This window comes from Ovis aries, chromosome 17, assembly GCF_016772045.2.
Source record: "Ovis aries strain OAR_USU_Benz2616 breed Rambouillet chromosome 17, ARS-UI_Ramb_v3.0, whole genome shotgun sequence".
NCBI lineage: Eukaryota > Metazoa > Chordata > Mammalia > Artiodactyla > Bovidae > Ovis > Ovis aries.
This window is the reverse complement of record NC_056070.1, coordinates 69567107-69590381: the sequence shown is the minus strand read 5'-3', so window position 1 is coordinate 69590381 and position 23275 is coordinate 69567107. Positions and strand designations below refer to the sequence as shown.

The 23275-nt window shown below is 48.4% G+C and overlaps 2 protein-coding genes across 5 annotated transcripts; one reads left to right on the top strand and one right to left on the bottom strand.

Moving 5' to 3' along the window:
• Window positions 1–3841: 3841 nt before the first annotated feature.
• C17H5orf52 (chromosome 17 C5orf52 homolog) lies at window positions 3842–8364 on the bottom strand. Of its 2 annotated transcripts, XM_027956782.2 has the most exons (3): window positions 8082–8364; window positions 5741–5849; window positions 3842–4165 (listed from the first exon to the last, which is right to left on the bottom strand). In XM_027956782.2, the coding sequence occupies exons 1-3, from the start codon at window positions 8354–8356 to the stop codon at window positions 3968–3970; spliced, it is 582 nt and encodes a 193-aa protein (XP_027812583.1). In that variant the 5' UTR covers window positions 8357–8364; the 3' UTR covers window positions 3842–3967. The 2 variants fall into 2 exon arrangements, 1 of the variants encoding a protein (XP_027812583.1); XR_006056748.1 differs by having other exon boundaries at window positions 3842–5849; window positions 7779–8195.
• A 126-nt stretch (window positions 8365–8490) lies between these two features.
• On the top strand, window positions 8491–20245 carry DUSP18 (dual specificity phosphatase 18). Of its 3 annotated transcripts, none has more exons than XM_060400863.1 (3): window positions 8491–8897; window positions 11424–12036; window positions 19550–20245. In XM_060400863.1, exons 2-3 carry the CDS (start codon window positions 11494–11496, stop codon window positions 19592–19594), a joined length of 588 nt encoding a protein of 195 aa, XP_060256846.1. In that variant the 5' UTR covers window positions 8491–8897; window positions 11424–11493; the 3' UTR covers window positions 19595–20245. The 3 variants fall into 3 exon arrangements, with proteins under 3 accessions (XP_060256846.1, XP_027812579.1, XP_027812581.1); XM_027956778.3 differs by having other exon boundaries at window positions 12474–20245; XM_027956780.3 differs by having other exon boundaries at window positions 11424–20245.
• Window positions 20246–23275: the final 3030 nt, after the last annotated feature.

Genomic DNA, 23275 nt, shown 5'->3' with positions numbered 1-23275 from the left:
CATCACCGGGGCAGCCAGATGGCAAGGAAAGAGCACGCCTTATGCATCTCACAGGCTGGTTCAAACTGAGCGACTCTGGGCAAGTTTCTTAGCTTCTCTGTGCCTTAGTTTTCTCATCTTAAAAGTGGACATGGGTCTTCCCAAGTGGTCCAGTGGTTAAGAATCCACTTTGCAATGTAGGGGGCACCAGTTTGATCCCTCATCTGGGAGGATCCTACATGTCTTGGGACAACTAAAGCCCACGTGCCCACAACTACTGAAGCCTGTGTGCCCTAGACCTGCTTCACAGGAGGAGAAGCCACCACAATGAGAAGCCCGTGCTCCGTAACTAGAGAGTAGCCCCCACTCTCTGCAACTAGAGAAAGCCCGTGCCCAGCAATGAAGACCCAGAGCAGCCAAAAATAATTTTTTTTTAAAGTGGGCATGATATCTGAAGAGTACTCTTGTGAATACTGAGTGAGGTAGGATATAAGATGTCTTGCGTGTAACAGGTGCTTGGTAAAGAGAAGTTCCCTCCTTTTGTCCCAGGTCATGGAGAAAATCTAAAGGAACCCACTGTGCACTCAGCAAGATTTTTGAACTGGGAAGGTTTTTCCAAGTGCCCTGTGTATCTGGTGAGGTGTATCTGGTGAAGAGGGAGGAGGGAAGGAAATGCCATCAGCAAGAATTACAGAGTACACCCAAGACACTCTATCCCACTAAAAGAGTATCATTCATCTGTCCCCTGCCATCAGCATGGTTCTTCAGACACAAAGGATGTTCCACAAAGGTTTCCTGAGGACCAAGCTGAAGACATCTTTTCATAGCTAATGGGCAATGGTCAGGAATCCTGTGTCCTGTTCTCCCACTTCCCGGGTGGGCACACACCTCATCCACATCTCTGTAACTCTCCCCAGTCTGTCCAGCCCAAAATGGGCAACAAGTTCCCCTTAGCCACATGGTAGAAGGGAGACCTAGGGCTCCTTCCAGTTCTCTGGGAAACAGCCGGTCTTGGGCAACTGACATTACAGCTGAGGTTCCACATCATCATCTGTGAACTCGCACTCCCGAGGTGCCCCGCCTCCATATCTGACTATAGTGATGAAGATTGGGGGCTTATCACAGGCCATTTAGGAGATGGCCTTCACATTAGACAGGCTGAAGGTAGACTTTGTCACTTACTAGCTGCCCAACCTTGGGCTGGATTCTGGCTCTGAGCCTCAACATCTCATCTATAAAGCGGGCTAATAAAATTACCTACTTTGTTGTTGGGAGGATTCAATGACTCGTGTTTGAAAACAACTGAGCTCTGTGCCTGAAACATGAATGCTCAATAAATGTGAATATGTCAGTGATTTTAGTTATGGGAATGGGATGCCAAGGGAGACTTCATTTAAACTAGGAGTTCCACTTGTGTGTGTGTGTGTGTGTGTGTGTGTGTGCACACTGGACTAAAGAATCCCTAAGGCCCTCCTTAGCTTCAGGATTCTATTTCTCGAATATCTTCCTATCCAATACTCCTTCATTTCTCTCATTGATTTTCCTTCCCTTTTTTTTTTTCCTCTCCACAATTGGGCCACCTCATGCCCACAGGTTCAGCTGGTTTTCTGGGTGACCCCACCTACCCTCTGCACCCACCAGGCTTGGGGATGCCATCTTGTTCTTGCTTTAAGTCAGGAGTCACAAATGACACTTTTTTTTTTTAATTTAAAAAAAAAAAAAAACCAGCTCCACCCTCACGCCCACCAGGAGCATCTGCATTGCTGTTCCCTTCTCTCCTCCACTGCTGCTAATGACAATATGATGGCTTTCTCTACTACTCAAAAAACTATTTTTATGTAATTAATGTATGCTTGCTTGCTTATAAATGCCTAATTTAAAAAGAAAAAAGAGCTTGGCATATTTCTGTTTAAAAAAATTAGGGGCCTCTGCAGAATTTCATTACTTCTTGTTCCTTACTTAAATGCAAAATCCTCTGGTTTTTAATGCAAATATGGGAAGACTAAGTCTGCCTGTGAGTTAGTGGTTTATAAAGTGACTTACTAGGTAGACATCCCAAAGCTCCCACCCATCTCACTCCCAGGGTTCCCCCAGTCTGCTGGGCCACAGCATAGGACTGCAAAGACCCTCTGCCAAGGCCAGCCATCCAGAGGAGAGGAGAAGGGTGGGTGTGGCTGAAGGCTAGACAGGGGTGAGGCTTAGAGGCTGCATTAGGGGAAGATTTAGCAGGGGCAGAGTTCTCTGGAGAAAAGTGGAGCTTGGGTGGCTTGGTGGGCCCTCTGAAGACACCAGGATCCCCGAAGCCTTTCTTTCCCCTTTCTAGGTACAGTGCCAGGGAAAAGGACTGTTGCTGAAATGAAACGAATACTCAAAATATAAGAAACACATCAAAATGCTAGCAGTGGTTGGTCTAATGGAAGAGTTTTTGTTTTTGGCAAATGTGGTCATATGGCTTGTATAATAAAACTTAAAGTCAATTATTCTAATCAGTTGTGCTTAGCCAAGAAAACAGACAAAAACCTAGTAAGGTTTTGGCTCCCACTGAAAAGTAGCGTATTCTCAAAGGAAGAGCATTAAAAGGGAAAACAGAAGCTTCGTGGACATCTGGCTCTCCATCCCCGGATGAGGACTGTCCTTACCTAGCAGCTGTGGTAATGCCGAACGACCACTCCCCGGCAGTCAGGAAACCTGCTTCTAGTTCTCTGCCACTAACTTGCTGTGTGACCTTGGGCAAGTCAAGCCATCTCTCTGGGCCTGTTTCCTCATCTGTAAAGTGAGGGGACCTGGTTAACTTTAAAAAATATGTACCGTGCCCTTACTCTGGGCACAGTGCTGAAGCTGTAATTAAACAAAGGAATAATCACTTAGAAAACACTGACTGCTCAGTGTTACTGGGCATTGTGGTTACAGAGATGAACAAGTGAGTAACCCGGTCGACATATTCACAACATGGTCAGGAAGACAGAGCAAAGAGACGGCCAACCGCATGCTCAGTGCAGAGACATCAGCACACAAAGGGGAGGCCTCTCCTGGTGGGGTGGAGTGGCACAGGAGAGGCCTGAACTGAATCTTGGGGATCCCTGGCTCCTACTCTCAAAGGCTGTATAGTCTGATCTAAGGCTGGGACAAACATCCAAACATCTACCATGAAAGGCAGAGTGAAGCCACCACAGGTAAGCCAAGTTCAGAGAAAGGGGAACCCGTGCGGCTTGGCCTGGGTTGTGGAGGGGCAGGCGGGAGGCAGAAGATCAGAGAAGCTTGTGGGGGGTTGGTGGGGAAATGGCATTGAGATAAGCCCTGGAGGGTGAAGAGAGCTTCCTCAGAGCCCTGAAGATGATTCTAGATGAAGAGCCTGCAGGTGCGGCTGGGGCAGTGGGCAGGCCAGGGCGGCAGGACTGGCAAGGCTGGAAGCTAAATGAAGGCACTGTGGGGAGAGCCCGTGGGATGACGGGCTCTGGGCCAAGTGCTCCACAGCCTCACACCGGTCCTTGGAGGCGGTTCCCACACTGCTGCCTCGTTTTTTCACATAAGGAAACAGAGGCTCAGAGAGGTTACAAAGCCTCACAGCTGATGGACGGCAGAAACGGCTCTTAACCCAGGTCTGCCTGATGCCCCACCTGGACTCACCACCGGAATGCCAGGCAGTGGCATTACCAAGCCCTTCCCATACAAGGTACCACTGTCCCAGCACACCCGGCCTGGCACTGCACCAGACACGTGGGTACCAGAGGTCAATTTCTTAACCTTGGAAGCCGGCTCGATTCAGTCCTTTCCACTTGGGTAGCTACAGGACTATCAGGACTGCCTTCACCAGAAAAGAGGGGATGGGACTGGGCAAGAAATAGCAGCATTGCCGAGCGGCTTTGTGCTCCACTGTCCACGGGTCTCATTTATTGCTGTTCCACAATAGTGTAGACCGGCTCGCTTCCAGCTTGTCTCTGGTCAGCCTAGCATCGTCATGGCCCCAGGATGGACCACTCTGCCTTGACTAGGGTGGCTGATCTTTCCTGTTAGGCTGAGCTTTTAATAGGATCTTGTTCCCTCGGATGGTATCCAGGTACTGCCGGATGTTTGTGGATTCCCGTCGCCAGCGCCCCAACTTTCTGAGCTGGTCTGTCATGAATTTCTTTTTCAGGTGGTCATACAAGTGGTTCATCTTTTTCTTGGTCTTGTCTGCAGCTCTTATCTTACAAAAAGCAGAGGTGAGATTACTTCACAGTAAGAGGCATCTGTGCTGCTGCTATGAGGTGGAAAAGGAGCTAGATGAACTCAGTATTCCATCAATAACTTGGCTCACAGGGAGCTCCATTTCCCTGTTTGTAGAGTGAGGGCATCAAGTCAGCTCACTCCTGTGGTACCTTCTGACAGTCTGCAGCCTCAGAGCCTAATATCTGTTTGGAGAGTGGTCAGAAGGAAGGAGGGGAAAGGGTGCATCTTGTAACCCCCCCCCTTCCTTAACTCTTATCACTCAGTCCCTATTACTCACTTGGTGCCCCCTGCATATTGTCGGTGACACCCCCTGTGTCACACTGAACTGGACTTCTTTTTGGCCACACCACACAGCTTGTGGGATTCTAGCTCCTGGATATGAACTGAACCTGCGCCCTCAACAGTGAAAGCACAGAGACCTAACCACTGAACCACCAGGGAATTCCCTACTTATTTCTTCTATTACGATATATCGCCAAAGTCCCCACAGGGCATAGCCATCCCAGTTGAGAACCATGGCCACACATGCAGGGATACCAGCCATTATCCACTGTTCTGAGAGCATTGTTCAGAGGGTTCCCAACACACTAGATATTCACTGCCCTCCTGGATGGCCCTGGGAAATCAATGGCTGGTGCGAGCCATCTCTTCCCCTAATGGGAGAACTTTGTGGGGGAGAAACACTGCTCTAATTCCACTACACCGTGCCACTGGAAGCTTAGCAGAGAGAGAAACACTCACATCTCTACTCTTCTTTTGGTCTTGGTGACACTTAAGATCTGCCACCATCTCTTAAATCTTTCCCACTGTTTTCAATGTCAGAATCTCATGGGTCCTTCCAGATTTGGTCCTGGAACACGGAGAGGGGCTCAAAAAAGTCAAGAAGGGTACAGCAGCTTAACTCTGGCCCGCCTGCTCTAGTGGAAGAAATGGGCACATTCTGAGAGTCCATCGTACTCACTAGTCTCTTCCTCATGCCCGAAACACTTCCTGCCCCGTGAGCCCTGAAGATGCATTTAATGAACTAATCAGTCAGGGCCTGTGGGATGGTGACACTGTGGTTTCCCTCTTCTTCTGAGGGTTTTGGGTAAGCAGGTCAAACCTTTCTTGTCAATAAGCAAAAAGTAGAAAAATCTCAGTTCTCGTGTGGAAAAGTGGGAGATAATCCCTGAAGGAAAAAAAAAAATGACCAAATGGTGTCAATACTAATTCAAGCTCTAGAAGCAAGACTTCTTTTTACAGGAGATTGTAGGAATCCACTCAGGGGCTCCCTAAACAGCAAGGTAATGTGTTTTGAGGGAAAAAAATGTCACAGGCACCAAGAGATGTGGAATCTTCCTTGGCTCCTTCAAACAAGGAATAGCTATGACACTTTCAGTAACCCGGAGTTCTTAACTGTCTCCTCTGTAAAACAGGCTTGTATTTAGAGCACCTTGATGGCCTCCTACCACCTCTAAGATCTGAGAGCTCCCTCCAAGGTTACAGGGAGAGTGAAATGAACATGGATCAAGCCACTAGCGCCCTCTAATGGAAAGGTTTGTGATGACTTTACCTCCATCTCATAGATTCGCTGTGCACTGAGGTTGTCACGTATTATCACCCGAGATAAGTGGCTCTTGGGTAAAAATTTTTTCATTGCTGCTTCACTGGAATTCATTAAGCTGCAGAGGGAGGAGAAGGTGGCACAGGCTTGATGGCTGGGGTCAGGACTAGAACACAACCTGATCTGATGGGATCCTGGGGTAGTGGCTGAGCCTTCCTGAAGTTTCTTGGGAGAGGCACTGCCCTATCATAACTGTCAGAGGAGCAAGGGAGTAGGCTTAGGTTTCTTCCTGTGGAATATGTGTGCCTAAGGGGTGTTTCTTGGATGCTGAGAGGAAAATAAAATCCTGAGAAGGATGTAGAAAGGTCAGAGTAATCCACAAGAAAAGTGTCAACAGGGACTTATAAGTGTCCAAAGGAGCAGTCATCTGAAGAAAATGCAGGATGAAATGTGAAGTGAAGGTCTTAGAGGAAAGAAGCAAAGTCAGAGGGATAAATTTGAGGGGGTTGGTCAGGGGCACTCCATGAGCCTAGGTCTAAGGGACATCCGGGTAGGGACAGTCAAAGGAATCAGGGAAAAAAGAGAATAAAATGCTTGGACACAGGTTATGTTGGTTAATTGGGAAATTCTAAGGGAAAAGGATTTGGGGAAAGTCTAGACAGGTAAAGAAAGTCTCAAGTGGACAAACACTTGAGGAGACTCTGGAGGGTGAGAAGCAGAAGTTGGGATGGGATGGGGTGTGGTAGAATGAAGCCAGGTGCTCCAGGCCAAACTAGAGATAACAATTTGGTTAAAATGAGGAACTGATCAAAAATGGATAATACCAGACACTGAGTTTTCACTTTTGATAATTTGGTGACACCATGAAGTGGTTTTGCAACTATATATATATATATATCTTTTTTGCCTACTTAAAAATAATTATTTGTAACATTTTCCTCCTAAAATTTGGAAACTATCTAAATATACAATAAGCAAGCAACTGAATAAATTGTGATTATGCCATACAATAAAATACTAAGCAGCTATGGATAAAACAGACATCCACAGTGTATGGGGGGGGCAAGTTTACAATAAACTTTTTTGTGACATATTCCCTCCCTACCACTGGAAAAAAAAATGCTTAAGCATGTTGCAGTACATATTTATGAACAGATCTGAAACAATATACAACACAATGGAAACAGTGATTGTCTCTAGCCATTCATTATGCTTGTCTGATTTTTCTATAAGTGTACATTATTCTGATAGGACAACTGTTAAAGGATAAAACACTTTGAAGGACTAAAAAACTTTTTATCCTAATTCATTTTCAGCCCGTTTGGAACTGTGATTGTCTCCAGATACTCATTTTGCTTGTCCATCTGATTTTTCTACAAGTGCATACTATTTTGACAGGACAAAAAAAAAAAAAAAAAAAAAGGACTAATTTTAAAGGATAAAACATTTTGAAGGATTAAAAAATTTTCCCAATTCATGTTCAGCCAGTTTGAAACTGTGCTTTTCTGAATGCTTTTACATCTACAAACAAGTAGAAACAAACACCCCTTATCTCCCATTTACATTTTTTAACAGAAAAGACATGAGATAGAAAAGACTCCTTTAGAGATCAAGATGCTCACAATCAAAAGTCCCCTGAATTCTGCTGGGGGGTAAAAAAAAAAAAAATAAGGCATAAAATACCTAAAGATACACTAAACAGTTCACCCACTCAGTGGTGCACCAAATTACCAATACTTCCCGGGAAGGGGGGAAGTGGGGAGGCCACGACAGGGAATACTCCCTTTCAAGTAATAATGGTCATTTTGAACCATAATGCTGCCAGAGCAAGGCCTCTGTGGGAGCCTGGGCGGGGGTACTCTGAGGGAGTGTGAAATGGAGGAGGCGAGGGGAAGCTGAGGTCTGTGGGGACAGGGCCACGGCTGAGAGAACTAAGGGCTTTCCCTGGGTCACTGCGGATTCAGACTGAGGGAAGCGTCAGGCCTGAGGGAACCTGGGCCTCCCGGCTGGTAAGGACATTCGACTCGGCCCAGGGGGCGCTAGGAACCTTCTGGACAGACGACGTCAAGCCTGGGAGACTAAAGGCCGGGCCCGGGCGTTCGGAGGATACTGGGTTGAGGTGGGAATCTTCAGAGTCCGGGCTGAGGGCGTTCGGGCTCCGGAGAGAGTGAAGACCTGGACGGGGACATTCAGACTCTCCTGGGGTCTAAGAAAAGCCCCGGCTCTGAGGCGCCCAAGGTTCTGGAGAGCCAGGACCAAGATCCCCGCGGCTGCCGAGGGAGCAGAAGTCTGAGAGCTCGGCTTCCCCGGGTCCGAGCTCCGACGAACGCTCTGGGTACCCGCGCCGCACCTGAAGAAAACGAGCGGCTGCGCAGTCCGCGGCCGCAGGAAGCAAATCTTCGGCTGGCTCCCTACGTGAGTGTCCCGGCGGTTACCGAGCCTACTGTGCCGGAAGAAGGCCGACGCCGGGTAGGTGCCAGGACTGGTGGTCGCCTGAGGGGCGACCGCACCGGCAGTGGGCGAGTCTAGGTTCCATGTGACCGACCGGAGCTGCTGGCCAACCGCTGAGTTTTCGTCTTCCGCTTTGGCGAGAAACTCGGGAACGGGAGCCTTCTCGGGGTCCATGCTCTTCTGGGCGCGCGCAGACGCGGAGTGAGCGCCTGCGCAGACGCGGTGCGCGGAGCACCGCGCGTTGCCCGGGAGACGCGCAGGAAAGGCGGGACCAGGGGGATGGGGTGGGGTGGGCGGGCCGTGTGGGCGTTGCCCGGAAGCCTGCGGATGAGGCCGGATTGTCCCTTCGCGACTGCCGTGGCGCCGCCTGGTGCGTTGCCATGGAGACGGGCTGGGCGAGAACTAGTGGGTTGCGGCGCGCAGAGCCCGGACCCTACTTCTCGACTAGGACTGCTGGGGTTCCCGCGTGATCGCAGGGCGGTGGCCAGTGAGTCCGGGCCCGGCAGCTCCAGGACGGGGAAAACGAGGCCGGGGTTTCTCCGGAGACCCGGCACAGCCCATCTCTTTCCGCAACAAGGGACCATTGCTATGGAAACCGGAGCCCCGGGCCGGCGGGGGCAGTGGCTCGTGGGTCGTGACCGATCTTCTCTTACCCGGAGACGCTCGCCCAAGGATGCTTCCTGAATGCACTTGCCCTCCCGCCCGCGAGAGAGAGGTAAGACCCTGAGGTCTTCATACAGCGGGCAAATAAGCCCATTCCAACACCAACTCCCTGGGAAATCTACCTGACTCACCCCTGGAAGTGGCGCCTTTCTCCCGTCAACCCTTGGACTATGTTCCACGTTTTATAACCCAGTATTAACGAAAGCCCCATGGTGTTTGCCCACTTTTCCCTCTAGAAAGATCGGCTGTTTTGAGCCTTGCTTTGTGACCGTAGACAGGTCCTTTCCCCCACTCTGCCTCACTTTCCCCGTGTATAAAATGGAGATACTAACTCCAGACACCGGCTTGCTATGCTGTTTTGTAGGCTGTAAAATGGTGACACTGAGATGCCGACGAGTCGCTTTTTCTCCCTCTCTCTTCCCCTCAAGTTAAAAGTTCTTCAGATCTTTAGGTCATTTCTTCAGGCGATCTTTGCAACTCTCTAGCCTCAGCCTGAAGTAACTCCGTTTACTCTTCATTTTCATAATGCCCTAGATTTTAACTTCCCTAACAACAGCAACAGTGGTTAATTATGTGCCAGGCCCTGTGTTAAACACTTTACATGGATTACCTCATTTAATCCCCGCATGATTCTTTTTTTTTTTTTTGGAATGTCACATTTAACGTTTCACCACCTTACTTCAGATCTACATTGTACAAAGTGACCAGTAAGTATCCCACAGTAATTAACCAACCTCTGAGATTGTACTTTCACACCAGTGTCTTGGGCTCTTTTGATACTAAACACGTTTTCATTCAATTGAACTGAGATGCTGCAGTTGGGTTCTCAGGAGCCTTGTGAAAAAAAAAAACAAGCATACCACACCGTCTTTGTTTAGTAAGTCAGTATTTGTTGCTTCCACAACAAACGTTTACTTTATTGAAGTTAAACTTCCAAACATAACTTATTAATAGTCTTCAGGTTCAGCTCAGATCACTCAAGATGCAAATTCTCTGGTAAATCCAGATAACTTAACAATAATTTTAGCAGTTAATTGTCCATAACACACACCAAGGTTTTTCCTAGAGCAGTTTTAGGTATTCCTTGTACAGGTGAAAAATGATCTTCAATTTTCTTCTCTTTTTAATCTAAAAATTGGAAGGTAAAAGATTTTTTAGGGTAGGCACTATTATCCCTATTGCTCAACTCTGTTGCACACATAATTGCCTATTTAATGTCTGTCTTTCCCGCGACACTTTGAGTTCTGTGAGAGAGGGCCCATGGCTGTCTTCTACGTTTCAGTATCCCCAGCACCTACCACAGTGCCTGATAAGTGTTTCTTGATTAGCATGAAAATGACTTTCCTCTCATCACTACCCTCACCTTCCAGAGCAGTGTCTTCTCACCACACTTTCTGTCCCTGTAATGAACGGCTGCTGCTGCTGCTGCTAAGTCGCTTCAGTCGTGTCCAACTCTATGCGACCCCATAGACGGTAGCCTATGAGGCTCCCCCGTCTCTGGGATTCTCCAGGCAAGAACACTGGAGTGGGTTGCCATTTCCTTCTCCAAAGCATGAAAGTAAAAAGTGAAAGTGAAGTCGCTCAGTCGTGTCCGACTCTTCACGACGCCATGGACTGCAGCCCACCAGGCTCCTCCGTCCATGGGATTTTCCAGGCAAGAGTGCTGGAGTGGGGTGCCATTACCTTCTCCAGTAATGAACGGCAGTCTCCCCTAATTCCTATTGCCCACTGGGCACTAGTTTTGGGGGCCTTCTGTCCACTTCTCTCTGAGTTTTCAGGTAATGAGGATCCAGAACGTCCCTTAGCATTTGGGCTTCCGGCTGGTTGAGGGTGGGGCTTTTTCCCTGACAGTAAAGAATCTGCCTTCAGTGCAGGAGATCCAGTTCGATCCCTGGGTAGGGAAGATCCCCTGGAAAAGGAAGTGGCTACCCACTCCAGTAATCTTGCCTGAAAAACAGATGGAGGAGCCTGATGGGGTACCATCCACTGGTCTCAAAGACTGAGTGACAGTCATTTCTTCATTCAGCAAATATTTTTAAGCACCTGCTTGTGGGAACATGCAGTTGGCACCGGCAATATAGTAGGAACGAAGGCAGAAACAGTGCTAAACCATGAGAACTCACAGACAGGGCATGGCAAAAGCACATCTTCAGGAAATGTTAGGAAGGAGGGCACCTGGGACCTGCCTGGAGCTGGTACTGGATCACGTGTAGGGGAGGGGTATAGTCCCAGAAAGTTTCCCTCAGGAAGTGGCCCTTGGCCAAGATCCCAGTGCTCAACAGTTCTCTGCTGAATGGGACAGACTAGGACTTGACAGGCTTGTAAGGAAAGGGGGTTCTGGACTGAGAGCAGGAAGGGCCCTGGGCCAGAGAGGACCAGTGTCCATGCGGAACAGAACATGACTCAGCCCAGCCAAGGCCATTCAGGACATGAGAAAGGTTAAAAGCATGGTGGAGAGGTGGGCAGGGGGCCAGGCCACAAGTGACCTTGACAGCCACGCTGAGGGGCCCCACTGAGTTGTATGAAGCAGGGGGCCCTGAACTGGGGCTCCTCATCTGTCTCCTCTCCCTCCTTGCAGTTTTCCATGGACACAGCCTAGCAGGAAGAGGCCGCCTCTATGTCTCACGGGCCGCTGACCCACCGGCCCAATGACAGCATCCCCGTGTGCCTTCCCGGTTCCATTCCGGCAGCCCTCAGTCAGCGGCCTCTCACAGATCACCAGCAGCCTGTATATCAGCAGCGGGGTGGCCGCCAACAACAGGCTCATGCTGTCCAGCAACCGCATCAGCACGGTCATCAACGTCTCAGTGGAGGTGGTGAACACCTTGTACGAGGACATCCACTACGTGCAGGTGCCCGTGGCCGACACGCCCACCTCTCGGCTCTGTGACTTCTTCGACCCCATCGCAGACCACATCCACAGCGTGGAGATGAAGCAGGGCCGCACGCTGCTGCACTGCGCCGCCGGCGTGAGCCGCTCGGCCGCCCTCTGCCTCGCCTATCTCATGAAGTACCACGCCATGTCCCTGCTGGACGCCCACACGTGGACCAAGTCCTGCCGGCCCATCATCCGGCCCAACAACGGCTTTTGGGAGCAGCTCATCCACTATGAGTTCCAGCTATTTGGCAGGAACACCGTGCGCATGGTCAGCTCCCCCGTGGGCGTGATCCCTGACATCTATGAGAAGGAGGTGCGTCTGATGATTCCACTCTGAGCCATTCGGCCAGCATGTGCCCCAGGGTCACCGATCTTCCACCAGGATCTGTGCTCAGACACCCTCCTTTTGTCAATACAGGAAAACCAGGTGACGCCTTTTATAAGGGCAAGGAAAAAGGAAGGGTGCTGTAAGCTCTTAATCTTATCATTCACATCTTTAAAGAGTCAGCTTACTACATGTAAGATGGTGAAGATAAGTTTTCTCCCCAGGGAGTGACAGGTCATGGCTGCTGACCAGAGGGGAGGGTGAACCAGGTGGTACCCAGGTCAGGTGGACCAGCGCCCAGTGCACGTAGCAAGCCTGATGGGCTGACTAACCCAGGAATGAGTCTTTCACAATCCCGCCTCATTCTTTCGAACCCAAAGCCAGCCTTAAGCATCATGGCACCTCCTGTGCTTCTCCCAGTTTAGGTGCCAACCTACTGGATGAGTCGCCTTCAAGCAGTGTTCCAGAAACTCTGGGAGCCCCAAGGCAACCCTGCTTTCACCTTTAGCCACCATTGCCCAACTCTGGTTTTCTGGATTGATTGGACTTACACATAAGATTGTTTTCAAAGGAAGCGTTCTGTTGTGTAAAATTTTTGTTTAACTTTTTTTTTTTTATGAGCATTGCTCTGCATGGCAAGCTCTTCTCCAGCTTTTGATGAAAGGTGACATTGGTCTCTATCTCGGGCCACGTGTGGAGAGCAGGCCTGACATCGGGCCTCAGCCCAGAAGGTCGGAGCTGGGAACCAACACGCAGCCTTGTCACCTCCTGCTCATGTGACCGGTGACCTCTTGGAGCCTGAGTTTCCTCATGCCAGTGATGACAGCTCTTTCCTCCCAGGGTCATCATGAAGATCAGTGCTTCTTTAGCACGGTGCCCCAGCGCGTGATAGGTGCTGGGTGTGACCAGCCGCTCTCCGCACGAATGATGCGCTGGCCCCCCTGGCCTGGGTCTGAGTCATCCTCCCAACAGCAAACCCCGCATCTGTGCACAGCCCCTTATTGCTCAGAAAGTGCTCTTTCCAAAAGTTGTCCTGCATGGGGAAAAAACAGTTTCAGTCTTCGCGCACTCCTGCCTTGCAGGAGGCCTAGATCTCGGAGCCCTTTCAGGTTTCCCACCGTCTTTAACCCCCGTGTCACCTGGGAGTCCTAGAACAAGGAGCTTCTCCCAAAGGGCCTTGTTTAGATCACCGGCCATAAGCGCCAGCCCTGGCCTAGCTGGCCGCCAGGGTCCACGGGGGCGTGTGCCAAAGGGGTGAGTGAGCGAGCCCCACCTGAAGGTCCTGAAATCCAGGGTGGGCCCAGGGTGTGCAAGGATCTGGGCCAAGACCAGCTATTCTAACCCAGAGGTTTTCAGACCAAAGGACAAGTGCTCCATCTGGGTCCAGAGCCCGGTGGGGGCCAAACACGCCTTCTCTCCACACCCACCCCTCCCCTGCTTTCACAAAGAGCCTGCCCACGGGTATCATTTTAGGGTCGGGGGAGACCGGTCTCATTTTCTCGATGAATAAACAGACCCACAAACCCCAGGGCTGGTGTGGCGAGGGCCCCACAAAGCAGAAGAAACCCATCTGAAAGAAACCCAGGTGGGAAATTTCTTTGAAAGCATTTTTTTTTTTTTAAGAGAAGTTTGTTTGAGCATATTTTGTTTCAGGTTCTAAAATGGTTAAATTAACATACCATAAAAGTAACTGTCTCCTGCGTAAGGTTCTGTGTGTTTTACCACATTTGTGCCACCACCCCCACAGTCAGGGTGCAGAGCAGTCCCGTCACCTCAGAATTCCCTTACGCTGCCCCTTCGCCCCACCCCAGCCTCTGGCAAACCCGTCTGCATTCTCCATCCGTATAAATTTGCCTTTTCCAGAAGGTCACAGACACAGATCACAGCGGGTGTGGCCTCTGGAGCCTGGCTTCTCTCAGTGTGTGCGAGGCTCACGCGTGTTGCCTCTCGGGGCCGTGTGCTATTCCTTGCCGCGGTTCGTTTCTCTTTCACAAACCGCTGAAGGATATTTGCCTTGTTTCCAGTTTTTGGCAATTTTCAATAAAACTGCTACAAATATTTGTGTTTAGGTTTCTATATGAACAGAAAATTATCTAAGGTATGTACCTAGGAGTGAGATTGCTCAATCATATAGTTAAAGGTTTAACTTTAAAAAAAAAGAAAAAAAAAAACAAACCACCAAATTTCCAGAGTATCTCTGCTTTTTTGGCTTCCACTATGAGAGATCCGGTTTCTCTCCGGTATTTGGAACTGCCAATATTTTTTTATTTTAGCCATTCTGATAGGTGTGTGGTGCTAATTCCTTGTGATTTTGATTTGCACTTCCCATGTGGTTAATGATATTAAGCTTGTTTTTGTGTGTTTAATTGCCTTCCATGTTCCCTCTTTGGTGAAGTGTCTTTAAATTGAGTTGTTGTCTCACCGATGAATTTTGAGAAATTCTTTGTTTATTCTGGATTGTTGTTGGCATTGTTCAGTCACTAAGTCGAGTCGGACTCTTTGCGACCCCATGGACTGCAGCACACCAGGCTTCTCCTGAAGTTTGCTCAAATTCATGTCCATTGAATTGGTGGTGCCATCCAGCCATCTCATCCTCTGTCACCCCCTTCTCCTCCTGCCCTCAGTCTTTCCCAGCATTAGGGTCTTTTCCAAGAGAGCTGTCTCTCCACATCAGGTGGCCAAAGTATTGAAGCTTTAGCTTCAGCATCAGCCCTTCCAACGAATATTCAGGGTTGATTTCCTTTAGGATTGACTGGTTTGATCTTGCAGTCCACGGGACTGTCAAGAGTCTTCTGGAAACAAGCCCTTTATCAGATATGGATCTGTAAATATCACCCCCCCACCCCCGCCGAATTTAGCATTCTTTTCATGCTGCTCTTTAAAGCGGCTCCTGCAGAACAGAAGTGTTATAAATGGATGAAGTGCTACTTTCCAGATTTTCCTTTTATGGATTGTTGTTTTGGTGCCACATCTAAGAACTCTGCCTAACCTCCTATCACAGAGATTCTCTCTAGTGTTGGAGAGCTGACATTTTCTCCTTATTTCCGTGATCCTTTTGTATAAGGTGTGAGGTTTAGTTTGAGGTTCATATTTTTTCATATGGGTGTCTGATGGTTTCAGCTCTGTTTGTTGAAGGCTGTCCTTTCTCCTCCACTGAGCTGCCTTTACAGGGTCTGTTTTTATGCTCTTCATTCAGTCTGATGCGCGTGTCTCTCTCTCTTGACCAATACCACGTTATCTTGATGACTGTAACTTTTAGAGTGAGTTCTACGGTATTCCTACTCTTAGAGAAGTGTCCGTTATTTTACGGTTCACTATGATGTTAACTATAGGCGTTTTTGTAGTTGCCCTTTATTAGATTAAGGAAGAGTTGGGAAGTCTTCTCCTGTTTTCCGGAAGAGATATATGGATTGGTGTTTCTTTAAATGTTTGGTAGCCTTCTGCAGTGAACCTGTTTGGGCCTGTAGATTTTTTTTTTTTTTTCCAAAAGGATTAACAGTGAATTCAATTCCATTAACAGTTAAAGGATTAATCAAACTGTTTCATCTTTGGTGTGTTTTGGTAGTTTGTGATTTTCAAGGAATAGATCCGTTTCATCTCATGGATCCAGCTTATGCACGTGGGGTTGTTTATAGTATTCCCTTAATATTCTTAGTGTCTGCAGGGTGACGTCACATTTTCATTCTCCAAACTGATAATTTGCCTTCTCTGTTTCTTTGTTAGTCTATAGCTAGATGTTTATCAATTTAAAGAATCTTTTTAAAGAATAACCTACCTTGTGTCTTTAATTTTCTCTATTGTTCTTACCTTTTCTATTTGACTGACTTCTGTTATTTGTTATTTTCATAGTTCTTACTTTGAGTTTATTTTTCTCTTTCTTTCTGATTTCCTAAGGTGGAAGCTTAGATTGTGGATTCGAGAGCTGCATCCCACAAAGTTTTATATGCTACATTTTCATTTTTGTTCATTTCAAAACATTTTTTTAGTTTTCCTTGCAATGTCCTCCTTAACCCGAGTATTATTTAGAAGTGTGTAGTTTAACTTGTAAGTATTTGGAAATTTTACCACCACCTCTGTTGTTGGTTTCTAATTTTAAATACCATCTAGGTCAGAGACCGTAATATTGTATGATTTCATTCCGTCTAAATTTGTTAATGTTTACTTAACAATGTAGGATATGGGCTGTCTTGGTGAGTATTTCCTGTGCACTTGGCGAGGGGGAGATGGTTCTTTGGGATAGAGTGCTCAGTAGGTGTCAGTTAGGACCCATTGATGGATGGTGGCTTTGTTTCCTTGTTGTATTGATTACTGGGAGAGGAATGTTGAAGTATCCAACCAAGATTGCGGATTTGTGCACATCTCCTTCCAAGTCTATGCATTTTCTGTTTCCTGTATTTGAAGTTTTGTTCTCAGGTGCACAGATACTTAGGTTTGTTGCGTCTTCATGGTGAACTGACCCTTGTATCAGTACGCAGTGTCTCTTTTCCTTCTTAATTTTCTGAAGTCTATTGTCTGACATCAATAAAACCACTCCAGCCTTAAGTGGCATTTGCATTATATATCTTTTCGCATCCTTTTATTTTTAACCTGAAGTGTGTTTCCTGTAGACAGCATTTGGTTGGGTCTTTTTAAAAATTTCTATCTTCAATTTGTCTCTTAATTGGTGTGTTTAGGCCCAAATTATTGATATTTGGGTTTAGGTCTACCATTTTATTGTTTTCTATTTACCCTTTCTGTTTTTTTATTCCTCTGTTTCCCTTTTCATGCCTTCTTTTGGATTACTAGGATTTTTAAGTTATTCCACTTTAATTTTGTATAGTTTTTTTTCCAGAGGTTGCACTAGAGATTTTAACGTACATACTTACCTTTTTGTAATCTACTTAAAATTAGTATCTTACTACTTCTCACTGGCATTCATATTGGATCGTGCATTAGTTTTCTCTTGCCACCATAACAAATTGCCACAAACTTAGAGGCTATAAACAATACCTGTTTATTACTTCGCGATTGATGTAGGGCGCGAGCCTGGCTGGGCTTAACTGAGTCACCCGTGCTTGCACCTGTGCTCAGCCACGCCCGGCTCCGCCGCGCTATGGTCTGTAGCCCTTCAGGCTCCTCTGTCCACGGGACTTCCAAGGCAAGAATACCGAAAGGTTGTTGCCGAAACACGAAAGAGACCGGGATTCTTGGCCTCCGGAGGAGAAGAATTCAATCCTGGACCAGAGACGAGACTTGATTGCGCAGAGCTCTTGTGTAATAAAGTTGTGTTAAAGTATAAAAGAGACAGAGAAAGACATAGACATCAGAAGGGGGCAGAAAGAATACCCCCGTGCTAGTCTTTAGCTGGATGTTATATAGCTACTAGCAGTATGCTAATTAAAAAAAAAAAAAAAGGAAATGCCTCAAAACTCAGAGAATGGCACCAGGCCCCTCACCCACAAGATGCATTTTGAGATAATCTTGGCACCTGGATGAGTCATCCCGGGCCATAAAACGATTGACATGATTCTTGAAGAAAGGCAGATTCCCATACAAACAGTTTCATTAACAGATTAGGAGAACAATGAATGAGTATAACATACTGCTTTGTCAAGTCGGTTCTGAGCCTTTAGGCAAACCGACTTGAAGACAGAGTCTGGGGTAAATGCATAGCATATTAACATAGCTTAAGACGAACATTTCCATAAGAAAAATGCGTTGGTTAGCTCAAGGTTTGAGAAAATTTAAGTTCTGGTGGAGTCATAATCTTATTATGGCAACACAGAATTTTAAGGGAAACCTTGTTAAATTTGTATAGAGAAGGGAAAAAATGTAACATGAGTTTGTTTCCTCCTGCGTTTGAGACAGAAATGTCTGACACTTGCAGCCTATTTCCTCCGTTTGGAGACCCCTGGCCTTCCTGCCTGTTACCCTCTCAATACTAGAGTGGGTTGCCATTTCCTCCTCCAGGAGATCTTCCTGACCGGGGGACTCAATTTGCACCTCCTGCCCTACAGGTAGATTCTCTACCCTGAGCCACTGAGGAAGCTCGAGTCTTCTGCTTTGGGTTCACAAGGCCAAAATCAAGGTGTTTTGTCAGGCTGAAACCTTGTGTGTTTTGTTTTGTTTTTAACTGGAGGCTCTGGGGAAAGATTCGTCTTCCAAGCTTATTGAGACTGTTGCCTGAATTCAGTTCCTTGAAGTTGAAAGCGACCCCATTTCCTTCCTATCAGCTGGGGGCTGCTCTGTGCTCCTAGAAGCTGCCTGCATTCCTTTCCACGCAGCCTCCTCCAACAGTAGGATTGTTGAATCCCCCCTCAGGCTTTGAACACCTCTGATTTTTCCTCCTGCCGCATCTCCGAATCCAGTCAGACAGAAATCTCTGCCTTTAAGGATTCACGTGATTAGACTAGGCCCGCTCAATAACCCAGACAGTCTGGATTTTAAAGTCCATAACCTCAATTACATCTGCAGAATCTCTTCTATCATGTAAAGTAACGTTCACATTTTCCAGGCAACCGGGCATTTGGCGGAGGTGGATATCCTGCTGATTGTAGCGAATTTTCTACTGACCTGTCTTCAAGTTCACAGATTTTCTTCTGTTGTTCTGCTACTAGGACCATCCAGTATATTTTCAATTTTTGATTGATGTATTGTCTTAGTTGAAAGTTTTTTAATTGGTGATTTTCTGTATCTCCTATTTCTCTGCTGAGACTTCCTGTCTTTTTATTTCTAAGGTCCTTTTCTGATAAGTCCAACACTGGGGTCATCTCAGTGTTTACACTCTCCTGGTTCTTTGTATGTAGAGTAGCTTTGGATTGTGTCCTGGGCATTTTGAATAGGTCTTGATTAAACCCTATGGAAAATGTTGAGTCTTTGTTTTAGGAGGTAGTTGATCCATTTAGGATCAGTTCTGGTCTGTCTCGCATGGGCCATTAAAAACAAGAGAACAGCCTTAAGTGGAGTCACTTAATGCTAAAACCCACGTCCCCAAACCGAGACTCAGCTACAGTTTCAGTTCTTCCAGAAATGGAATATTAAACCAATCAGGAATCACCTGATCAGCACAAGTTAGATAATCGGCCTGATAGACTCTGGCCATCCCCTAAGGAAAGTTTACTTGCAATAAACAAAGCCATTTTCTGGCTGGAAGAGCTTCCTCATGCCTGCTCCCTCCTGCCCCTAAAAGTCCCTCAGAAGGGGCCTCGGGGTCCCTTCTGTTTGCCAGATGAATGTTTCTCAATTCATGAATCACTGAACAAAGCCAACAAGGTTTTAAAAACTTACTCATCTGATTCTTTTTTTTTTTTTAAACAGTGCCAGAGTTCGATGGTTGGTTTTCTGAACTTTTGCAATGTTAGGTCAAATCTGTCCTAAGCTAGTGCCACCCAGGGGCCAGCCTGAAATCTGAGTGGTCTGCCCACTAGTGTCGAAGTCACTGGGATGCCGTTTGGGGTCAGATCCACACACATGAACCTGTGGGATCCTCTTCTCAAGCCTCCCCTCTCCGTGATTTCTCCAGGCTCTCCAGTTGGCAAGGCCGCGCTTCCCCTGGTCCTCCAGCTAGAAACCGGGGCTTTCAGTCTCCCTGCCCTGCCGCGTGCGTCCTGTGACCCCGAGTCTCTGCTCTGGGACCAGGTGACAGGTGAGAGGAAAAAAAGCAAGGGACCTCCCCCCACCACACATACCTTCAAACCACAGCCCTGCGGGTCAGGAGTCCCCTGAGCTTCCACCGCCAGGTTTCCACTTCACGTGAGGCTTGCCCGGGGACGGGACTATATAAGGGGGAAAAAAAGGACGAGAAAGGGGGTTTCTGTCCTGAAGAGTCCTCCCTCCCCACTCCTCAGAGCAGGAAGACAAGGCTGCTCTTGGAGGCCTTTCTTTCCACGTCCACTGCACAGCCCCAGGATTTACGCTGCCTCGGAGACCAGGCCAGCAGATACCAGGGCAAAAGGCAAGACAGGCGACTCGTCATCAGACTCTTATATCCCAGATTCTGGTTTCCTCTCTGAGACCACCTGCTACTTCTTTTTGAGAGTCCTCAGAGCTGCTTCCTGCATTCCATCCTGGGTTGTTAGTTGCATTAGGGGAAGGACAGACTATACTTACTCAGTCTTAGAACTGGAACCCTCAGAAATGTGTTTTTAACAATAAAAGCCTATTGGTGGAAAAAGGAAAATAAATACAGTGCATCTACAATACGATCCTCAAGTCAGCACTTTGGTATTGTGGTGTATTTCCTTTCTATATAATTTTTGTTCATCGTTGAGAGGATACAATTTTGGAACCTCTTTTTAAAAGTTATTCTTTTAATATTCAGGATGGGATATGGCAGGAAGGATTTCACATCCTAAGTGGGAGACGTTGGGGTTGAGAGGTCCCGAGAGGGTCCAAGCCCACAAATCTTTCTAGACTTCCTTTGGCAAAATAGCAGTAATGCCTTTTCCTCGAAGAAGAAAATTTTTGCTGACGGAGTTGGGGAACACCCAGCAGACACCTCATGTGCATTGGGCAGATCCCACGCACCCCTATAACCTCACACCCTGGCTCCGTGGTTCACAGCAGACTGGGGAGCAAGGAGTGGCAGAACCCCAAGAGTTAGGAGGTGAAGACTGCACCCTGCTCTTCCATCTCTGTGCAAGATGGTTGCTATAACCTGAATGTGTCTTCCTGAAATTCACATGTTGACGATGGGAGGTGGGGCCTTTAGGGGGTAATTAGGCAGTGAGGTCATGGGAGTGGAGCCCTCATGAATGGGATTATTACCTTTATAAATGAAGCTTGTGACCCAGAAGCAGGCCCTCACCTGACCATGCTGAGACCCTGGTCTCAGACTTGCCGCCTCCAGAACTGGGAGCAAGACATTTCTGTCGTTCTCAAGCCGCCTGTCCACGGCATTTCGTTACAGCAGCTGGACGTACTGTGGCCATCTCTGGGGGCTTCCATTTTCTGTATATATAAGGGCTGAACTGGACCGCCTGGGAGACTTGGCAGAGGTACAAAGGGTTGCTGGTTCATCTACTGGCAAGCTTGCTTCAGCTGATTTGATGCTGGGCTACAGCATAAGAAGCATGGACAAGGGTCCTTCCGCCAAAGAAAGTTTCAGCATGTAAAGAGAAGTGCCCCGCCCAGGCAACAAGAGCTGCCTGGTGGTGTTCAGAGGAGGCAGGAGGCGCATGGTGGCCACTGCGGTCAGGAGGGCACAGATGGAAGCTGAGATCCCGGGAGGCCATCACCAGAAGTGTTTATTGTTCCATCGTGGTCCTTGCCCGATCGGAACCTCCCATGGCACGCCGCGGTATTCTGTGTCATTTCCTGGAAGTATTTACCACTGAGCAGGAACAGTGTGATGATGGTCTGTTCCTGGCATCCCTGAGCTGATTCGGGAGCAAGAGTCCTCGTTTGCCCTGGCCCCCTGGAATGAGAATCCAAGGCCCCCCTGGGGAGGCTGGGCAGGGGCCCCCTGGCAGCTGGGGCTGAGACAAGGCAGCCGCTTTGTTCTGAATCTACAATGGCAGGATGCCCAGCACAGAGCCAGCTTCCTCCAAGGCAGGGCAAGGGGGTGGGAGCTGGGCCGAGGGCATGCCCTGGGGCCCTGGGTGAGCAGGGGAAGCCTGTGAGGCGGGAGCGCACAGCACGGAAAGCCTTGGGAGAGGAATTGGGAGGCGCCTGGGGTGAGCCCGTCTGCTCACATGGCTCAAGGACCTAGTAAGTTTGTGAAATAAAATTCACGCCTTATGTTAAGACAGGAAAAAGCTCAACACAGTAAACTCTTCTCTGCCTTTTCCACCTCCCCTCTGCCCACACTGTGCCTTCTGCATCTGCAAGTACCCATCGGCCAGAACACCCCACCAGCAGGAACACCTGCTCAACCACAAAGAGCAACATTTCTCCCAGCATCGAGACAATGCCTCAAAAGATAATGCTCCTTCTTGAAACTTGGAAGGGGGTCACATGATCCACCACGGCGACGCTTAGACCCAGATTACGTAAACTGTCATTTGATGTACAGCCCTCCATCTCAAAAATACTTACATAACTGTTACCCTACTCCTAACGGGCAGAACAATTCTCAGAGCTTTCTGAGATGCCCTTCCCGGGTTACAGTCTTTAAACTCAGTGCAAATAAAATCTCTCATTTCTTTCTTAGATCGACTGGTTCATTTTTCATCCAGTCTCAGCCACTATTGCTAAGTACTTGCCCCATATTAGCCCCTGCAGCCTCCCAGAGCCAGACAGGCTCGTGAGGCTCTGTCCCCACCATCCTCCCACTTAACACACAAGAGGCACAGGAGGGGAAAACCCCTGCCCAGGGTCACATAGCTCAGACATGCCAGGGCTGGGGTTCGAACCCAGGTCTGAACCCTGCTTTTGACTTGTGTTATCTCCCGCCTACTCCATCCATGGCAGGTTATGTGCTGGTGCTGGGGACACGGCGGTGAGCAAATGTCTCGGAGACAAACCAGTTCTGAGAGCGGGATGTGCCGGCAGCCCTTCCTGGAGAGGTGCAGGGAGCTGGGGTGACCTTCAACTGTGGCTGTCAACCCAGACTGGCGTGGGGTGGGGAAGGCTGGGGTAGGGAACCGCCCCCAAGGAAGGTGACATCTGTCATCCCAAGAAGGCTTCCCAGCCGAGACTGGGTACAAAGAGGGAGGCTGGGGAGGTCAAGTGACTCACCGGAGGCAACAGGACAAGTTAGAAGCAGAGCCTAGAGGGCTGTCCATGGGAATCACCTCCTGAGCCCTTCACTATGAGGTTCTCTGTGAAGCCAGGGGAAACCAAACAGGTCAGACGGCGAGAAAGGGGACCAGGACACACCCCCAGGCTTTCTGACTCCCAGGCCAGCATTCACTGTGCCCACTCCAGCAGGGAGTGATTAGGAGGGGTGTACCTCTGACTTTGAAGGAAACACCTCAATGCTGGGTGGTTCCCAGGTCAAGCACAGCTCCAACTCCCCCCTGCCCCCCTACCCCGACCAGGGGCTGGCTTTGATCAGACAGGAGGCTCACTCTGAAGCCAAGCATTCCCCAGGGCCCAGGGAGCTGCAGGAGGCCCCTTTAAAGGGGAAGGGTCCTGAGGACCAGGGAGGCCCACCCGCCAGAAACCATCCATCCTCTGTTCCATCTGGCCAAGCCTCAGGGTGGAGCCCGGAGGTATTCAGGCTACACCAGGACAGGGCTGGGCTGGTGGCTTCTCTGACTCACACAGAGGGTGGGTGTCCAGTGACTCAGCCGAGGCCCACTTCCCC

Coding starts and splice junctions, on each gene's coding strand:
- DUSP18 (XM_027956778.3), top strand. CDS start 11,494: ATGACAGCATCCCCGTGTGCCTTCCCGGTTCCATTCCGGCAGCCCTCA. Junction 12,037..12,473: donor CTGACATCTATGAGAAGGAG/GTGCGTCTGATG, acceptor CTCCCAGTTTAG/GTGCCAACCTACTGGATGAG.
- C17H5orf52 (XM_027956782.2), bottom strand. CDS start 8,356: ATGGACCCCGAGAAGGCTCCCGTTCCCGAGTTTCTCGCCAAAGCGGAA. Junction 5,850..8,081: donor CAGCCGCTCGTTTTCTTCAG/GTGCGGCGCGGG, acceptor CTCCCTCTGCAG/CTTAATGAATTCCAGTGAAG. Junction 4,166..5,740: donor AGCGAATCTATGAGATGGAG/GTAAAGTCATCA, acceptor GCTTTTTGTAAG/ATAAGAGCTGCAGACAAGAC.